The sequence below is a fragment of the Trachemys scripta genome, chromosome 1, assembly GCF_013100865.1.
Source record: "Trachemys scripta elegans isolate TJP31775 chromosome 1, CAS_Tse_1.0, whole genome shotgun sequence".
Taxonomy (NCBI): domain Eukaryota; kingdom Metazoa; phylum Chordata; order Testudines; family Emydidae; genus Trachemys; species Trachemys scripta.
In genome coordinates, this window is record NC_048298.1 from 313,418,796 (window position 1) to 313,435,106 (window position 16,311).

Consider the following 16,311-nt stretch of genomic DNA (forward strand, 5'->3'; position numbering starts at 1 on the left):
ATTTGCTGTGTTAGTGAGGTTTGGTGTTATGAACCAGTATAACAAATAGTACAATAAATGGCAGAAAACACAAGGAAGAAGCAAGAAAAACATTAAAAGCAACAACAACAAAATGTTGTAACAAACTCTACTAATAATACTTTGAAAAGTATTTTGCTCAGGCATACTAAAACATGACTAAACTTTTCGACTAGATATTTTCCTATGATCAAATAAAATCCTACCTCTGCTTTTTTTTCTTGTAAATTTCCATACTTTAAGTTATCTTCTCCAATTTCATCTACAGTCTGGGGCCTAACTATTAATGCTTCCATGGCATCAGTAAGAAACGATGAAATATCATGTAGATGAGCTATGTAAAGAATATTGGAAAACAAATTTATTACAAATAAAAATATCCATGATATCAGACTTAAAATCAGATAAATATGTGTGCAAGACAGTCACTTGGACTACATGAAAGATGATCCAGTTGTTACAGGATTAACCTGGGACCGTGGAGACCCAGACTTAATTCCCTATTCCACTTACTCTGTACTCCAGTTTTCCAACCATAAAATGGGGACAAAAGCACTTCCCTACCTCACAGAGCTGTTGTGAGGATACTTATGCCCAAATAAATGTGTTAGTCTCTAAGGTGCCACAAGGACTCCTCGTTGTTTTTTCAGATATTAAAATCAATAAAAGTCATGTAAACACCATAAATAGATGAATAACAGGGCAATAAGGGGGAATACCTCTGCACAGGTACCTAGACTATGGGTCCAGTCACATACTCCTTGCTCTCCCAGAGCAGGTGGGAAGGAAGGAGTGGGAGATGGGCAGAGACTTGGCTCTGCCTCCAAAACACAGCAGCCAACATGGCTAAGCTGTCATGTAATTTGCTGCCAGTAGAGGCGTACTGCTGGGGTAGTGTAGTTTATGTAGCACCCTTTACTTATAGCCGTGTCTAAAGGATACAATTTGCCCACAGTGAGGTGCTACTCAATATGAGTCAGGGTGGAATAATTGGAAACTAAGTCTATTATCGTTTTAAAAAAATAAACTGTCCAAGCAGGGCTAATAGGCTATGCCAGTCTGTGTCACTGCAAACTACAAAGACTGCAGCCTGTCGCTGTGGACAACCTAACCGCTCGATGATACTCTGGCAATCAAAATACAGACTTCATAATGTTGGTATTGCAGAGTTTATAAATCCCAACAGACTTATGGGCTAGATCAGTGTTTCTCAAATGCGGCCACTGCAGCCACATGCAGCCATCAGAGGCTTTTCTTTCAGCCACAGCCTCTGGCGGTGACTGGGGGGGCAAAGCAGTGGCCCCTTCCACCGAGGCCCCCTCTGGAGACACAAACACTGGAGAAGCAGGCAGCCCAATGAATTCCCCACCTTTCCAGAGGTGCTGGGGTCATGCTTTAGCCCTGGGGCTTTGAGCTCCATCCCCCAGGCACGGGGCTTCAGGCTTCCGTCCCCTAGGTGCAACTCCCTGCCCCCATTTCCCCAGGCCCACGTTGTCTACCTATCCAGGACTTAATTTGTCCCTGGCCTTCCAGGGCTGAGTAAATCTGCTGTAAAAAGGGGTATTTGTATTTATTAATATCACTTTTCACAGCAGACTTAGAAGCTAGCTGGGAGGCTGTGAAAAGTGATGTTAACATACAAGTATCACTTTTCACAGAAGGAGACTTACTAGCTAGCAAATCTTTTTTAAAAAGCAACCAAAAAAGCAAAAGAAACACCAAAAAAGACAAGAGCGTGCAAAGCACCTTATTTGTGTTTCTATTCTGTTCAGGTGCAGTAAAGAATAGAGACAATTGTACATTTTTATTATTGAGTCTGCAAATAAAAACAAAAAAATCCTACATAAATAAATTACAATGATTTGGACACACGTATGTGCATATTTATTTGTTTTTCCTAAAGTTAATTAGGTATATAAATATAAAATTAGGTATATAAATATAAAATTGTCAGAGTGGCCACCAAGTTGGTGTTGAATTTGGTTGGTGACCGCACCCTGAGGCCACCAAAAAATTTGTTATGAGAACTCCTGGGCTAGATTGTGCCTTAAGGCACAGTACTCCGCATTTGGTGATGTGTAAGCAGCACTGTCTGTAAGAGCAACATCATTAGACACTGTGCCTCAAAGACATCCCTTCAAGACACAGTTCCCTCTCCCATCCCTCTTGCTCCACGGTGGGCAGTAATTTGCTGCTGGCATATACCATTCCCATGTACCATTGTAAGGATGGAGCAGGAGTTCTGTCCATTCCCTATCCTCAACTACTCTCAAACTTTCAAGAAATCTTTTCTAGAAGAGGAATACACAAGAAATTTAATATAGATGTGATTATTTCTAGCATAGTTTTGGCCGAATTAAGTTTACAGCATCTTATCCAAAACCCAAAGAAGTCCATGGAAAAGACAAACATTGACTTGAATGGTTTTGTATCAGGCTCTTAATGGAAAACTAAAAACATACTACTTTTGCTCCAAAATAACTTTGGCACTTCAGTATTCCCAAGGATAAAAGATTTTTTTTTAAATAAAAAGATTACTATATGTAACAAACACAACAAAAGCAAAAGCAAAAAAAAACAAAACAAAAAACCCACCAACCAGGCACCACTGTATCTCAAAATTATTTACCTTGTATGGACTTTCTCAAAGATAGAACAAGAACATCATAAAGCTTCTGAATAAGATCATCAATCACAGTCTTCACAGGATTGCAATTAACAATTAAACAATCTATCTTGATGGTGCTTCAAAATTCAATATGAAAGATTCCAAAATATAGAAGAAAAAGAGAAAAGTGTAGAGGCAATATGCTAATTATGATACATATTACATAATAAACTTTAAAAACTGTCAGTTCAATACTTTATAAATTATCTTTAATATTTTCAGTTTAATATTTTACTCAGAAAATTGTTCATATAGAAGTGCACAAATAAATGTGGCTTAATGTGTGTATATTGTGACAAAGTTCCTCCTCTATCTTGGTGGGTCCTGCGCTTATTGGCAGATTTTCTTGCTTCAGAGATTCACCATGTGGGTTGGGGAACAGCCCAGAGACCTTCCCCTCTGGAAGAACCCACAGTCCAGGTCAATTGGGAAGTTTGGGGGGAACCCGGGCCCGCCCTCTACTCCAGGTTCCAGCCCAGGGCCCTGTGGACTGCAGCTGTCTATAGTGCCTCCTGTAACAACTGCATGACAGCTACAACTCCCTGGGCTATTTCCACATGGCCTCCTCCAAACTCCTTCCTTATTCTTACCACAGGACCTTCCTCCTGGTGTCCGATAACGCTTGTGCTCCTCAGTCGCCAGCAGCACACCCTCTCACTCTCTGCTCCTTGCGCCTCTTGCTCCCAGCTCCTCACACTCGCACCACAAACTGAAGTCAGCTCCTTTTAAAACCCAGATGCCCTGATTAGCCTGCCTTAATTGATTCTAGCAGCTTCTTCTTAATTGGCTCCAGGTGTCCTAATTAGCCTGCCTGCCTTAACTGGTTCTAGCAGGTTCCTGATTACTCTAGTGCAGCCCCTGCTCTGGTCACTCAGGGAACAGAAAACTACTCATCCAGTGACCAGTATATTTGCCCCCTACCAGACTCCTGTACCCCACTGGTCTGGGTCTGTCACATATCCCGCCCCCGTGCTCAACGCCAAGGGGTTGGGCAGCTTGGGACGCCAGACAGTGCACATGTGACAAGCCATCAGCGTTGCCATGGCGGCTCCCTGCTCTGTGTTGCACACGGAACTGGAAAGGTTGGAGGGATAAGAACCATCTGGTCACCCTTGTGTTCTTCCCCTTGTTCCACTGCATCCATTGAAGAGGGGCATGGTCAGTCATGAGGACAAATCTGCGCCCGAGCAGGTAGTAGCGCAATGTTTCCATGGCCCATTTTACAGCGAGGCATTCTCTCTCCACCACTGCATATTTTTGTTCCCTTGGAAGGAGTTTCCGACTGAGGTATATAATTGGGTGTTCCTCCTCCCCGACCAGCTGTGATAGAACGGCCCCCAACCCTACTTCCAATGCATCCGTCTGCAGGATAAACTCCTTGGTGAAATCAGGAGCTATCAGTATGGGGTTAGTGCAGAAGGCAGTCCGTAGGTCTGTGAATGCTTCCTCTGCTGCGTCAGATCATCTCACCAGATCACGTCCATGGGCTTTCACTAGGTCTGTTAGGGGGCTTGCCCTTGTGGCAAAGTGGGGGATAAATCGTCGGTAATACCCCACCATATCTAGGAACGCCCGGACTTGTTTCTTGCGACTTGGTCGGGGCCAATTTTGGATGGCCTCTAACTTGTTCACTTGGGATTTTACCAGACCTCGTCCCACAATGTAGCCAAGATATTTGGCCTCTGTAAACCCTACCGCGCACTTGGCAGGGTTTGCTGTAAGGCCAGCTCGCCTGAAGGTATCGAGGACTGCCTCCACCTTCTGCAGGTGGGTTTCCCAGTCTGGGGTATGAATGACCACATCGTCCAAGTAGGCAGCAGCATAATTGTTATGCGGGTGTAATAGCTTGTCCATGAGGCGCTGGAAGGTAGCTGGGGCCCCATGTAGTCCAAAAGGGAGGACAGTATATTGAAAAAGACCCTCTGGTGTAGAGAACGCAGTCTTTTCCTTTGCGTCTTCTGCAAGGGGAATCTGCCAGTACCCCTTTGTCAAGTCTAGGGTAGTCAAGTACCCGGCATTACCCAGACGGTCCACTAGCTCATCTATGCCAGGTATGGGGTACACGTCGAACTGGGATACTTCGTTTAGTCGCCGGAAGTCATTGCAAAATCTTGTGGTGCCATCAGGTTTGGACACCAGCACGACTGGGCTGGACCACTGACTGTGGGATTCTTCGATGATCCCCAACTCCAGCATTTTTTTTACTTCTGCTTTTATTTCCTCCCTTTTTGCCATTGGCACCCGATAGGGCCTCATTGTTACTCTGGCCCCAGGGTTCATGACAATGTGGTGATGTGCCTCGGTTGTTCAACCTGGTTTTGTCGAGAACGCATCTTGATTCCGGAAGATCATCTCAGACACCTCATTCTTCTCGTCTGGTGTTAAATCGGGAGACACTCTCACCTGTTTGGAAGGCTTGTTTTCCTGGGTTAGGTTTTTTTGGACCGTTGTGCATGCCTCTTGTGCATGCCTTGGTTTCAGAAGGTTAACGTGATAAATCTGTTCTTGTTTTCTGCGTCCTGGCTGCCGCACTTTGTAGATTACTTCCCCCATGGGTTCAACCACCTCATAGGGCCCCTGCCATTGGGCCAGAAACTTGCTTTCTGCCGTGGGTACCAACACCATAATCCGGATCCCCTGGTTGGAACTGTCGCACTTTTGCCTGGCGATTGTAATTGGTTCGCTGGGCCTCCTGGGCCTTCTCCAAATGTTCCCGTACAATAGGGGTAACCCGGGCTATCCGGTCTCGCATCTGCATTACATGCTCTATTATATTTCTCCCCTCATTGGGTTCCTCTTCCCAGATCTCTTTGGCGATATCTAGTATGCCATGGGGGTGACGCCGTATAATAACTTGAAGGGGGAAAACCCAGTTGAGGCCTGAGGTACCTCCCGGATAGCGAACATAAGGTAGGGTAGTAGGGTGTCCCAATCCTTCCCGTCCCGACTTACCACTTTCCTTATCATAGCCTTGAGGGTTCGGTAAACCTTTCTACCAACCCATCAGTCTGCGGATGGTAGACCGCAGTTCTCAGGGTATGTATATGGAGCAGCGTACAGAGGTCCTTCATTAGCTTTGACATAAATGGGGTTCCTTGGTCGGTTAATATCTCCTTCGGTAGCCCCATTTGGGCAAAGATCCCCGCCAGCTCTTTGGCTATAGTTTTAGAGGCCGTGTTCCGCAGGGGGACGGCTTCTGGATAGCGAGTAGCATAATCCAAAACAACAAGTATATATTGGTGGCCCCGAGCCGTCTTCTCCAGGGGTCCCACTAGGTCCATGGCTATTCGCTCAAAGGGGACCTCTATGATGGGAAGGGGTACTAAAGGTGCCCTCAAGTGGGGACGGGGACTGTGCAGCTGACACTCCGGGCAGGAGGCACAGTACCTCCGCACTTCTTCATGTACTCCGGGCCAGAAGAACCGTCGTAGGACTCGTGCCAGGGTCTTCTCTACCCCAAATGCCCCCCAAAAAGATGACTATGAGCAAGACTTAATACAGCGTTCTGGTGTTTTTGAGGTACTAGGATCTGCTGTACCTTCTGCCCCTGTACTGGTGCAACCCGGTATAAGAGATCCTTCTTCATTATGAAGTAGGGTCCCGGTCCCTGGGTTTTCCCTTCCACGGGGACTCCATCTATTTCATTCACCTCCTTCCTAATGTTGTCATACCTTGGGTCTTCTGCCTAGTCCCGTCCAAAATTTCCTCTCCCGGGGCTAATCTGCCCAAGATCTAGGGGTCCAGTCTCTGTTGCCTCTACTGGTTCAGAAGCATTAGGGTGGGGGTCAGACTCAGGTGCTTCTCCCTCCTGCGTGGCCTCCTTTTCAGCTGCGCGGGTCCACCTACCTACAAGAGCGACCCTCTAGCTTTGGGTCAGTATTCGGGTTCCCAAGGCCTTAGCTGCCCTTCTTTCCCTTTTTGTCTTTCTACCCTGTCTGGGAGTGGAGAACAAATCTGGGGATATTTCAGAGAAGATTGGGGGTTGACAGTCTGCTGTGGATGCCTCACCAATTTTAGGGTCCCCATCTTTCTCCAATCCCCCTACTGGGAGTAAGTTTCCAAACCCTGGGAAGTCCCTCCCTATGAGCACCGGGTATGGGAGTTTAAGGACTACACCTGCTGCTACCTCAGTAGTGTTCCCTTGGATCTCGATTTTTACTGGCATGGTGGGGTAGTAACTAACTGTCCCATGGACACATGTTATCCCCGTACGTTTAGCCTGCAGCAGCTGACTACGCTTCACGAGCTTCCCTGAGATAAGCGTGATAGCACTCCCCGAATCAATCAGTGCCGTGGTCCCTACCCCATTTAGTTTCACTGGTCTGGTATGCATATGTGGGGTTAGTGAGACCCCCACAAGGTGGATTAGGGAGCATGGATCTGCCCAGTTCCCCAGGTTGCACTGCATAGGCTCCTCAGCACTGGGACACTGTGCAGCTATGTGTCCCCACTCCCCGCAGGCATAACATCTGTATGGAGCCCTAGGCGTTCCCCGGTCTCTTGGTTTGGGCAGTCTAACATCACGACCCTCTTCTCCCTCAGTGCTCCGACTCTTTGTGGCCTCTATGGGCCCTTCAGCCTCTCTCTTTTTCCACCTGGGCCCTCATGGTGGCCCAGTCACCCGAACTTTAGGGCTTGGTGCTGCTAGTTTAACCCGGGATGCCTCTTCCTTAACTGGTTGGGTCAGCTCCCTCGCTGTCCTTCGCCTCTCTACCAGAGTGACAACCTCGTCATAGGTGGAGGGTTCGTTCTGGCTTACCCAAACACGAAGGTCTGGTGGTAGGCCCCTCATGTATCGGTCGATGACCAGAACTGCTAGTATCTCTTCCGGACTCCGGGACTCTGTTTGCAACCACTTTCGTGCGAGATGGATGAGGTCATACAATTGGGACCGCGGGGTTTTGTCTTCCTGATACCTCCAACCGCGATACTGCTGGGCCCGCACTGCTGTCGTTATCCCAGATCTGGCCAGGATCTCTGCTTTCAGCTGGGGGTAATCTGCTGCAGCCTCTTCAGGCAGATCATGGTAGGCCTTCTGAGCCTCCCCACACAGGAATGGGGCAAGGATGCCAGAGCACTGATCTCGAGGCCAGGCCTCCCATAGGGCTGTCCTCTCAAAGGCCAGAAGATATGTCTCTACATCATCCTCCCGTGTCATTTTCTGCAGCCAATAGCTGGCCCGTATAAGCCGCGTCCCATCATGGCCGGGATTCAGCTCTGTAAGGGACTTTACCTGGTTTACCAGTTCCCGCAACATAGCTCGGTCTTGAGCAGCCTGGTCCATCAGCAGGCGATTAGTCTCTTGCTGCAGCCGCACTGCCTCCTGTTGGGCGGCTGCCTGGACACGGTTAGCCTCCAGCTGGGCCACTGTAGCTTGTATCAGTGCCCGCATTACGTCATCCATTGTGGTGAAAAAAAATAAACCTTCTCCCTTTTTTTTTTTAAATCACCCTCCATCTTCCGCCGCGCTGTGCACCCCAAGATCCCACTCTTGACACCAGTGTGACAAAGTTCCTCCTCTATCTTGGTGGGTCCTACGCTTATTGGCAGATTTTCTTGCTTCAGAGATTCACCATGTGGGTTGGGGAACAGCCCAGAGACCGTCCCCTCTGGAAGAACCCACAGTCCAGGTCAATTGGGAGGTTTGGGGGGAACCCGGGCCCGCCCTCTACTCCAGGTTCCAGCCCAGGGCCCTGTGGACTGCAGCTGTCTATAGTGCCTCCTGTAACAGCTGCATGACAGCTACAACTCCCTGGGCTATTTCCACATGGCCTCCTCCAAACACCTTCCTTATTCTTACCACAGGACCTTCCTCCTGGTGTCCGATAACGCTTGTGCTCCTCAGTCCTCCAGCAGCACACCCTCTCACTCTCTGCTCCTTGCACCTCTTGCTCCCAGCTCCTCACACTCGCACCACAAACTGAAGTCAGCTCCTTTTAAAACCCAGATGCCCTGATTAGCCTGCCTTAATTGATTCTAGCAGCTTCTTCTTAATTGGCTCCAGGTGTCCTAATTAGCTTGCCTGCCTTAACTGGTTCTAGCAGGTTCCTGATTACTCTAGTGCAGCCCCTGCTCTGGTCACTCAGGGAACAGAAAACTACTCATCCAGTGACCAGTATATTTGCCCTCTACCAGACTCTGGTCTGGGTCTGTCACAATATGTAATTATGTTCAAATACTACAATCACTGTATATACAGTTTTACTGGAAGCAATTACCAGCTAAGACCCTGACCCTGCATGTACTTAACTTTACACATGAATACTGTCACTAAAGTCAAAGGATCTACTACACATGAATAAAGTAAAGTACATACTTAAGTACTGGCAGGTTTGGACCTTTAGATCTTGATCCTGCAACAGTATCTGCAACCCAGACTTCTGCACTCTGGCAGTGCACTGACATCCATGTGGATGTGAATTCACAGGTACAAGGGTCCACACTGGCATATCGCAATGTGGGATCAAGGCCTCAGGGCCCAATCCTACAAATATTTAGGCATGAATTACTCATGAGCATAAGTGTTTGCAACATCAGGCCCTAAAGGTCCCAAGTACTTATTAACTGGAACAGTACTTAGTCAATTCAACTGTTAAGAGCTACAAGCACTATGCCTAGTGTATGTGTTTGATCAGGCCTTAATCCAGGGGTCGGCAACCTTTCAGAAGTGGTGTGCCGAGTTTTCATTTATTCACTCTAATTTAAGGTTTCGCGTGCCAGTCATACATTTTAATGTTTTTAGAAGGTCTCTTTCTATAAGTCTAGAATATATAACTAAACTATTGTTGTATGTAAAGTAAATAAGGTTTTTAAAATGTTTAAGAAGCTTAATTTAAAAATTAAATTAAAATGCAGAGCCCCTCAGACCGGTGGCCAGGACCCGGGCAGTGTGAGTGCCCCTGAAAATCAGCTCATGTGCCGCCTTTGGCACATGTGCCATAGGTTGCCTACCCCTGCCTTAATCTATAAGTGCCTGACTCAATTCCCATGAAGTCAACGGGAGTCTTGCAATTGATTTCAATGGGAGTTGGTTTGGACTCAAAGTCATAAAGTTCTGTAACACTAATCTGAAGAACGAGGAGTTAAAAAAAGTATAAAGGTACACAGATGTTAAAAAGCACTGCTGAAATTCTGCCTGATTTTTTTCATATAGAATGTGTATTTCTGTTACGCTATTTACACTACAGTGATTGGCCAGTGAAAGCATCCATTGTTCACACACAAAAATGTTTAGGTAAACTGTACCTTGGAAGGCGTTCCACTTCTTTCCCTTTCCCTTTTAATGCTTTAAAGTTTTTTTCCCAATCTTGTTCACTGGAAAGATGTTTTTCCACCAGAGTTTCCATATCTACTTGCCCAATTATAATCCATTCCTTTTCAATATTGTATTTGATTATGAAAAAAATAAGTAAAATGTTAAAATTATGAAGCATTACTTGATGTTAATATTAATAAAAAGAGTAATCTATTTTTATGTTCTTAATCTATCACCCTTTCAACTCAATCATTTTAACGATAACTGGAGGTTCTCTTCTTCACACAAAGATATTTTACATTAGTCAGTGCTCAAATCAGAAGGCATAGACTGGTATAACATGGCCACACTTTTTAATGATACTGTAAAACAAACTTGAACAAGGGGTGACGGTCTCTTACAATATTAAGGTTTCAACGGGAACTACAAATATGCTTCAAGGTAGGCATGTGCTTAAGGGTTTTGTTGACTAGGGATGGACTTACTCATATGCTTAAAATTAAGCATATGTTAAGTGCTTTGCTAAATCAGGACCAGAATGTTCAGAGACCAGGGGTGCTGGAACAATTCTTATAGTGGGAGTGCTGAGAGCCATTGACCGACATTGTGAACCCTGTATATAATGGAAACTACTTCAAGCCAGGGGGTGCAGTTCCAGCACCTACAACAGAGACTAACAAAAATCAATGCTCCTCTTCTTCTAAAATGATTCATCCCTAAAAATAATTGTAATTAGCTCTAAAACAAAAAGTCTGACTCAATCAAAATACCGTACAAACCTTAAATTGGTTTGAAACTTCTGCCAGTCTTCTGAACAAATCCTCTGCTTTATTGAAAGTAGTCAGAAATCCACGTGCATTTCTTTCAGTCATAATAGTGAAGATGGACTCCTCTTCTGTTTCACTCACTCCTCTAAACTGATTTGGAATGGAGATGAATCTCTTCATTTCTCTGTAGTATCTAGCTCGTACTTCTTCAAAAGGGGGTTTGAATTGTAATCTTCCTTGTCTAGAAAGTGAAACAAACCATATAAAAATTAATATTTTAGACAATTTCCAGCTACAATATTTTAACAGTAGGAAAAATATCTTACTTATAAGTTAAATCAATATTTATTTCCGGTAGATTCTCATTGAGTGCCTCCAAACCCATTTGATATTGATGCTCCAGAGCTTTATAAAGTTGATGATTCCAGTGTTGTCTCCATGCTTTCATATCACGAGGAAGGAAACCCTAAAATGTAATAACATTTATTTCATTTACATATCTTTCCTCAGTGCATGATGAGACTGTGGAACTAGTGCCACAAGATGTCACTGAGCCCAGGAACTTAGTAAAATTCAAAGAGGGACTAGATGTTTATATGGATAATAAGAAAAGGTGTTATAACACTTAGTGCAAACAAAGAATTGTTAGGGATAAAAATATCTCATGCTTCAGGGCTTAAGACAAACTCTATTACATGTTAGGATGAGGTCTTTACAGAAGCAGATTGTCCCACATCTGTCTACTGTGCAGTGCCTGCACCTTCCTCTGAAGCATCTGGTACTGGCCACAGTTGGAGACAGGATACTGGACTAGATGAGCCAGGGGTCTGATCTGGTATGAAAATACCTATGTTCCTATGATTTAGAAGCCTATCTTTAGGTACCTGTTTTTGAAAATCCTGTGTGATTTGAAGAATTAGTATTACTTAATAAATACATTTTAGATCTTGTCTCTCAAAGCAAGGACATTAGTCACTGAAGACAGTCTCTACAGGATGAAAGCACATTAGCAGGAGTGATTAAAGAGAATTTTACTGGAATCTGTTGTATTGCACTGTGAGGAAGTCTACAGCTATAACATGTAGTTCAAAATCAGTAAAAAGTTACTTTGTAAACCAATTACACTACTGCAGCAAATTTTCAAAGGACAAAAGGAATGATAAATTTCTTAACTGATCATTCTTTTTCTGTTAGCAGTTTCTCTCCTCATTCATCACAAATGGATTATTCCTCTCACGTGTGGAATTCAGACAGTCTAATGTTGTTGCTGGAGTCTCCAGGTCTGAGCCCAGCTCTTGAACTAAGGCCCCTAGAAGAGTTCTTCCAAAGCTCTAGAAACACTCCATCAATTAAGAAACCAATTTAAAATGGTATAAGGTAATCTTAAGGAGGCAATTGTGTTTAAGTCCCTCTTTAGAGAAAAATGTTCACGTTACAAATTGCATTCTGGTCATTTACCAGACTACCAGGGTGGGGTGAATGAGGAGAGTTGTTAACCGGAAGAACATTATCAGATAAGAAATTTCTCATTCTGCTGCATAGCTACTCTCCTCATACATAATAAATGAGAAGTAGTGATCAGTAATTCACAGAAATGGAAGGAGAGAACAAAGCAGAATTGTAATTATTATTACAGCATAATAATAAACAGAAATGGAAGTTCCCCCCACATGATACAAAAGCTTTGTAATTTAAGGAATTATTTGCAGCACCTTTCTACTAAAGGATGGTTCTGCAGAGGAAAGGAAACCCACTTTGCAAATCTTCCTTGGATGAGGCTCAGACTATTTCTTCTCATAATGCAATTTAGTACCTTGTAAAGGGAACCCCAATTCTCTCCATGAATGGTTTCCCAAATGCACAGCATGTCAACTGGTACATCTTGCTTCCATAGAGGCCCTAAGACCCTGCCATTTTGGATGGAATAAGATGAACAGGGGAAATTGGTTTGCATACTCTGTATGCTTTAGAGCTCTAGCAATTCCCATTTATGCCACAACCTTTCCAAGAGAATGCCAACATTTGGAACAAATGATAGGAAAACTATTTCCCAGGGACGGTGAAAAGAAGAATTTACCTTGGGCAGAAAGGTTTCTGGAGTGGTGAGACATTTTCTCATGACAACAGCAGTTTGGCTCTTGTATAGATAATTGAACTAATTTCAAAACCTGTCTTTTGGAGGTAATGGCAACTAAAAAGGCTGCCAAAGGCTTGTCTAATCTATCAATCTGATTAATTTTGACATGTGATACTCAGTTGGGGCGTCTGATATGCCTGTCTCACCATTATCCTGTTATGATGTTTGGTTTTAGGACCCCCATCAAATATCTTGGAGGAACTTTAGTGCAGCTGAGGTCACCAGAACTTTCTGATTATTTTAATTATTTACTAGTATTATGGTAACATCTAGATGCCAGAACCCCACTGTGCACAACCATTTAAGGGTATAATCCCATAACTGCTGATGTCAGTAGAAAAACTCCCATTGACTTAAAAGGTATCTCAAAAGAGCGTTCCTTGCTTTGGCTTATGTAATAGCAGTGTCACCAACTCTTATTGTTAAAATAGTACTGTGTAATTAGTACTTGGCAGGTAAGGAAGGAAAAAAAAAACTCATCATTATTTAAAACAGTGGTCACCAACCGGTCGATTGTGATCGACTAGTCGATCCTGAAGGATCTCCCAGTCCATCACGATATCTGGCTGCGCAGTGGGGCTGCCACTAAGACAGGCTCCAGGCCTGCCTCGGCCCCATGCCACTCCCAGAAGCAGTCAGCACGGCCCCGCGGGGGGGAGGGGAGGAGAGGCAGGGGTCTCCCGCCGCACCTCAGCACACTGCTCCTACCTCTAAGCACCGCCCCCACAGCTCCCATTGGCCGGGAATGGGAAGTAGTGGCAAATGGGAGCTGTGGGGTGGTGCTTGAGAGAGGGGCAGCACACGGATCCATGTACTGCCTGCTCACTCCCAGGGGCCGCAGGGTCGCGTTGGCGCTTTCCAGGAGTGGTGTGGGGCCAAGGTAGGCAGGGAGCCTGCCTTAGTGGCAGCCACGCTGCACCACTGACTGAGAGCCGTTGGAGTAAGTGCTGCCCGGCAAAAGGCCACACCCCAACCCCCAGCCCTGAACCCTCTCCCAGAGCCAGCATCCTGAACCCCTCCTGCACCCTGAATCCCATCCTGCACCCCAGCCCTGAGCCCTTCCCAGAGCCAGAACCCCATATGCCTTCCTGTACCCCAATCCCCAGCCCAGAGCCCTTCCCAGAGCCAGCACCCCAAACCACCTCCTGCACCCCAAGCCCAGCCCTGAGCCCCCTCCCAGAGCCAGAACCCCAAATCAATTCTGTGCCCCCTCCTGGAGCCAGCACCCCATGCCCCCTTCTGCACCCCAAGCCCCAGCCCTGACCCCCTCCCAGAGCCAGCACCTTGTACCCCCTCCTGCACCCCAACACTGCCCCACTCTGGAGCCCCCTCCTGCACCCAAACTCCCTCCCAGAGCTTGTACCCCTCACCCCTTCCTGCACCCCAACCCCCTGCCCAGGCTCAGCCCAGAGCCCCCTACCATACTACAAACCCCTCGGCCCCAACCCAGAGCCCGCACCCCATCCGAAACCCCAAACCCTTACCCTAGCCCAGTGAAAGTGAGTGAGGGTGGGGGAGAGAGAGTGACAGAGAAAGGGGGGGATGGAGTGAGTGGGGCGGGACTTTGGGGAAGGGGCAGGGCCTCAGGGAAGGGGCAGAGTAGATCCTGGGTTGTCCTTAAATTCAAAAAATGATCTTGGGTGTAAAAAGGTTGGAGACCACTGATTTAAAAAGTAAATGCACGTCTAAATTTAAAGTCTACACATATATCCTATGCTGCCTTGGGATCATAGATTTTTGGAACCTTTGCATTTTTATTATTAATTCTCCGTTACTGAAAATTCCATTTAAAATTACTTCATAGCCTACAATACAATAATGAAACCATGCCTGTGACTCAAGGCTGGCGAAACCGGTTCTAAGTTCCTGTAGTCCATCCTTCCAACGCTGCTGCTGCCGCAGTAGATCAATGTTCATGAGAACTACAACCTGTAAAAAAAAGAAGTTTAAATGTGCTAAATATTGTACTATTTATTTGTCAACAGTGAAAACGGAAGAAAGCACGGTCCAGAAAATGTTATTTCAGTTTTATTATTAAAACATACCTTTTCAATGAAGTTAGTATGCCACTTCCTTAGTTTTCTGTTTTCAGTGGAAAGCCGTTCAGCAGCAGCTTGTAGTTTTTGAATATAAGCTTCTAATTCTTTAGGGTTATCCCATGTTATTTGTGTCTTTCCCCCAGAGCCAGCTTTCGAATGCTGGGGGGAAAAAGAAAAAAGAAAATATATTAAGGTTTAATGACAAATATAGAGCTAAATCATCAGTTTGCAATCTAGCCCATAGTAAGGGACAGCTTCAGAAGGAGATTGTGACTTTGAGTCAATCTCTCTCACTGTCTCCCTACAGCTCCAGGAAGGAGTATATTGTCGCAGCATATGCTCTGTAACACACCAGTGTAGCTAAACTAGTAAGTGGCTTAAGGGGGGAGGAATCAAGGCTCTGCCCACTCCGCAGCAGCCTGACAGAGATGGAGGACCTAGCCAATATGCACAGCCTGAAATGCCACAGAGATGCCACACATCCCCTCTGCTCCAGTGCATCTTTGCTCAGAGTAAACCATGAACTGATCCACAACTACTTACTTCTCCAAATGTACACGTTCTCCATGAAAATAGTAACTGTCCAAAAGTACATTGTAAAAAATTATATTTTCAGACAATCTGACTTGCAGTTTACGTGGATGATGTAGGCATTTTTGTAGTTTTCCTTGTTTTTTGGAACATGTCTTGCTAAGGTTATATTTTAAAAATTATAGAAGAAGGGCCACGTTTGCATGAGATTTTGAATACATTCCTGACTTAAGAGATGCAGCACATGATCTGCAGCCCAGGGAAGGGGGGCCATAATGGCTTTAAGCCACCTTTGTGCCCTCCAATCCTGGGCCATTTTGGGGGCTGGAGAGACCTCCAGTGCAACCTATAGCTAGTCCTGGAAGACTGTCTAAGGGTACATCTACACTACAGCGGGGAGTCGATTTAAGATACGCAAATTCAGCTACGTGAATAGCGTAGCTGAATTCGACGTATTACAGCCGACTTACCCCGTTGTGAGGACGGCGGCAAAATCGACTTCTGCCGCTTTTTGTCGGCGGCGCTTACTACCACCTCCGCTGGTGGAGTTAGAGCGCCGATTCGGGGATCGATTGTCGCGTCCCGACGGAACGCGATAAATCGATCCCCGAGAGGTCGATTTCTACCCGCCGATTCAGGCGGGTAGTATAGACCAGGCCTTAGTTACAGCAGCCTCCCCAGACTGCCTTATGAGCCACAGTGGCCTCCAATCTCCGCAACACTTCATGCTGTGACCCCCACCCCTGACATGTCCCTCCCGTCCCCAGCTTTGCCAGGGCTTGTGAGGGGTTCTCTGGAGGCAGCACTCCAGCTGCCTTCAACAGTGCTTGCACTGGGGAACCTTCCTTAATTAGATATGGGGTTCTTAGAGCCTCTTTGCAGCACTCAGGCCCTTT

The 16,311-nt window shown here is 45.8% G+C and overlaps 1 protein-coding gene across 1 annotated transcript in view; it reads right to left on the reverse strand.

Annotated features, from left to right (window-relative positions):
* DYNC2H1 (dynein cytoplasmic 2 heavy chain 1) overlaps positions 1–16,311 on the reverse strand; it is a 372,682-nt gene that overhangs the window by 326,340 nt on the left and 30,031 nt on the right. The window contains exons 14-20 of the mRNA XM_034758872.1: positions 14,891–15,043; positions 14,676–14,774; positions 11,035–11,174; positions 10,721–10,949; positions 9,932–10,059; positions 2,648–2,763; positions 225–352 (exon numbers count right to left, since the gene is read on the reverse strand). Coding sequence (XP_034614763.1) covers positions 225–352; positions 2,648–2,763; positions 9,932–10,059; positions 10,721–10,949; positions 11,035–11,174; positions 14,676–14,774; positions 14,891–15,043 — 993 coding nt within the window. The remainder of the gene's footprint in view (positions 1–224; positions 353–2,647; positions 2,764–9,931; positions 10,060–10,720; positions 10,950–11,034; positions 11,175–14,675; positions 14,775–14,890; positions 15,044–16,311) is intronic.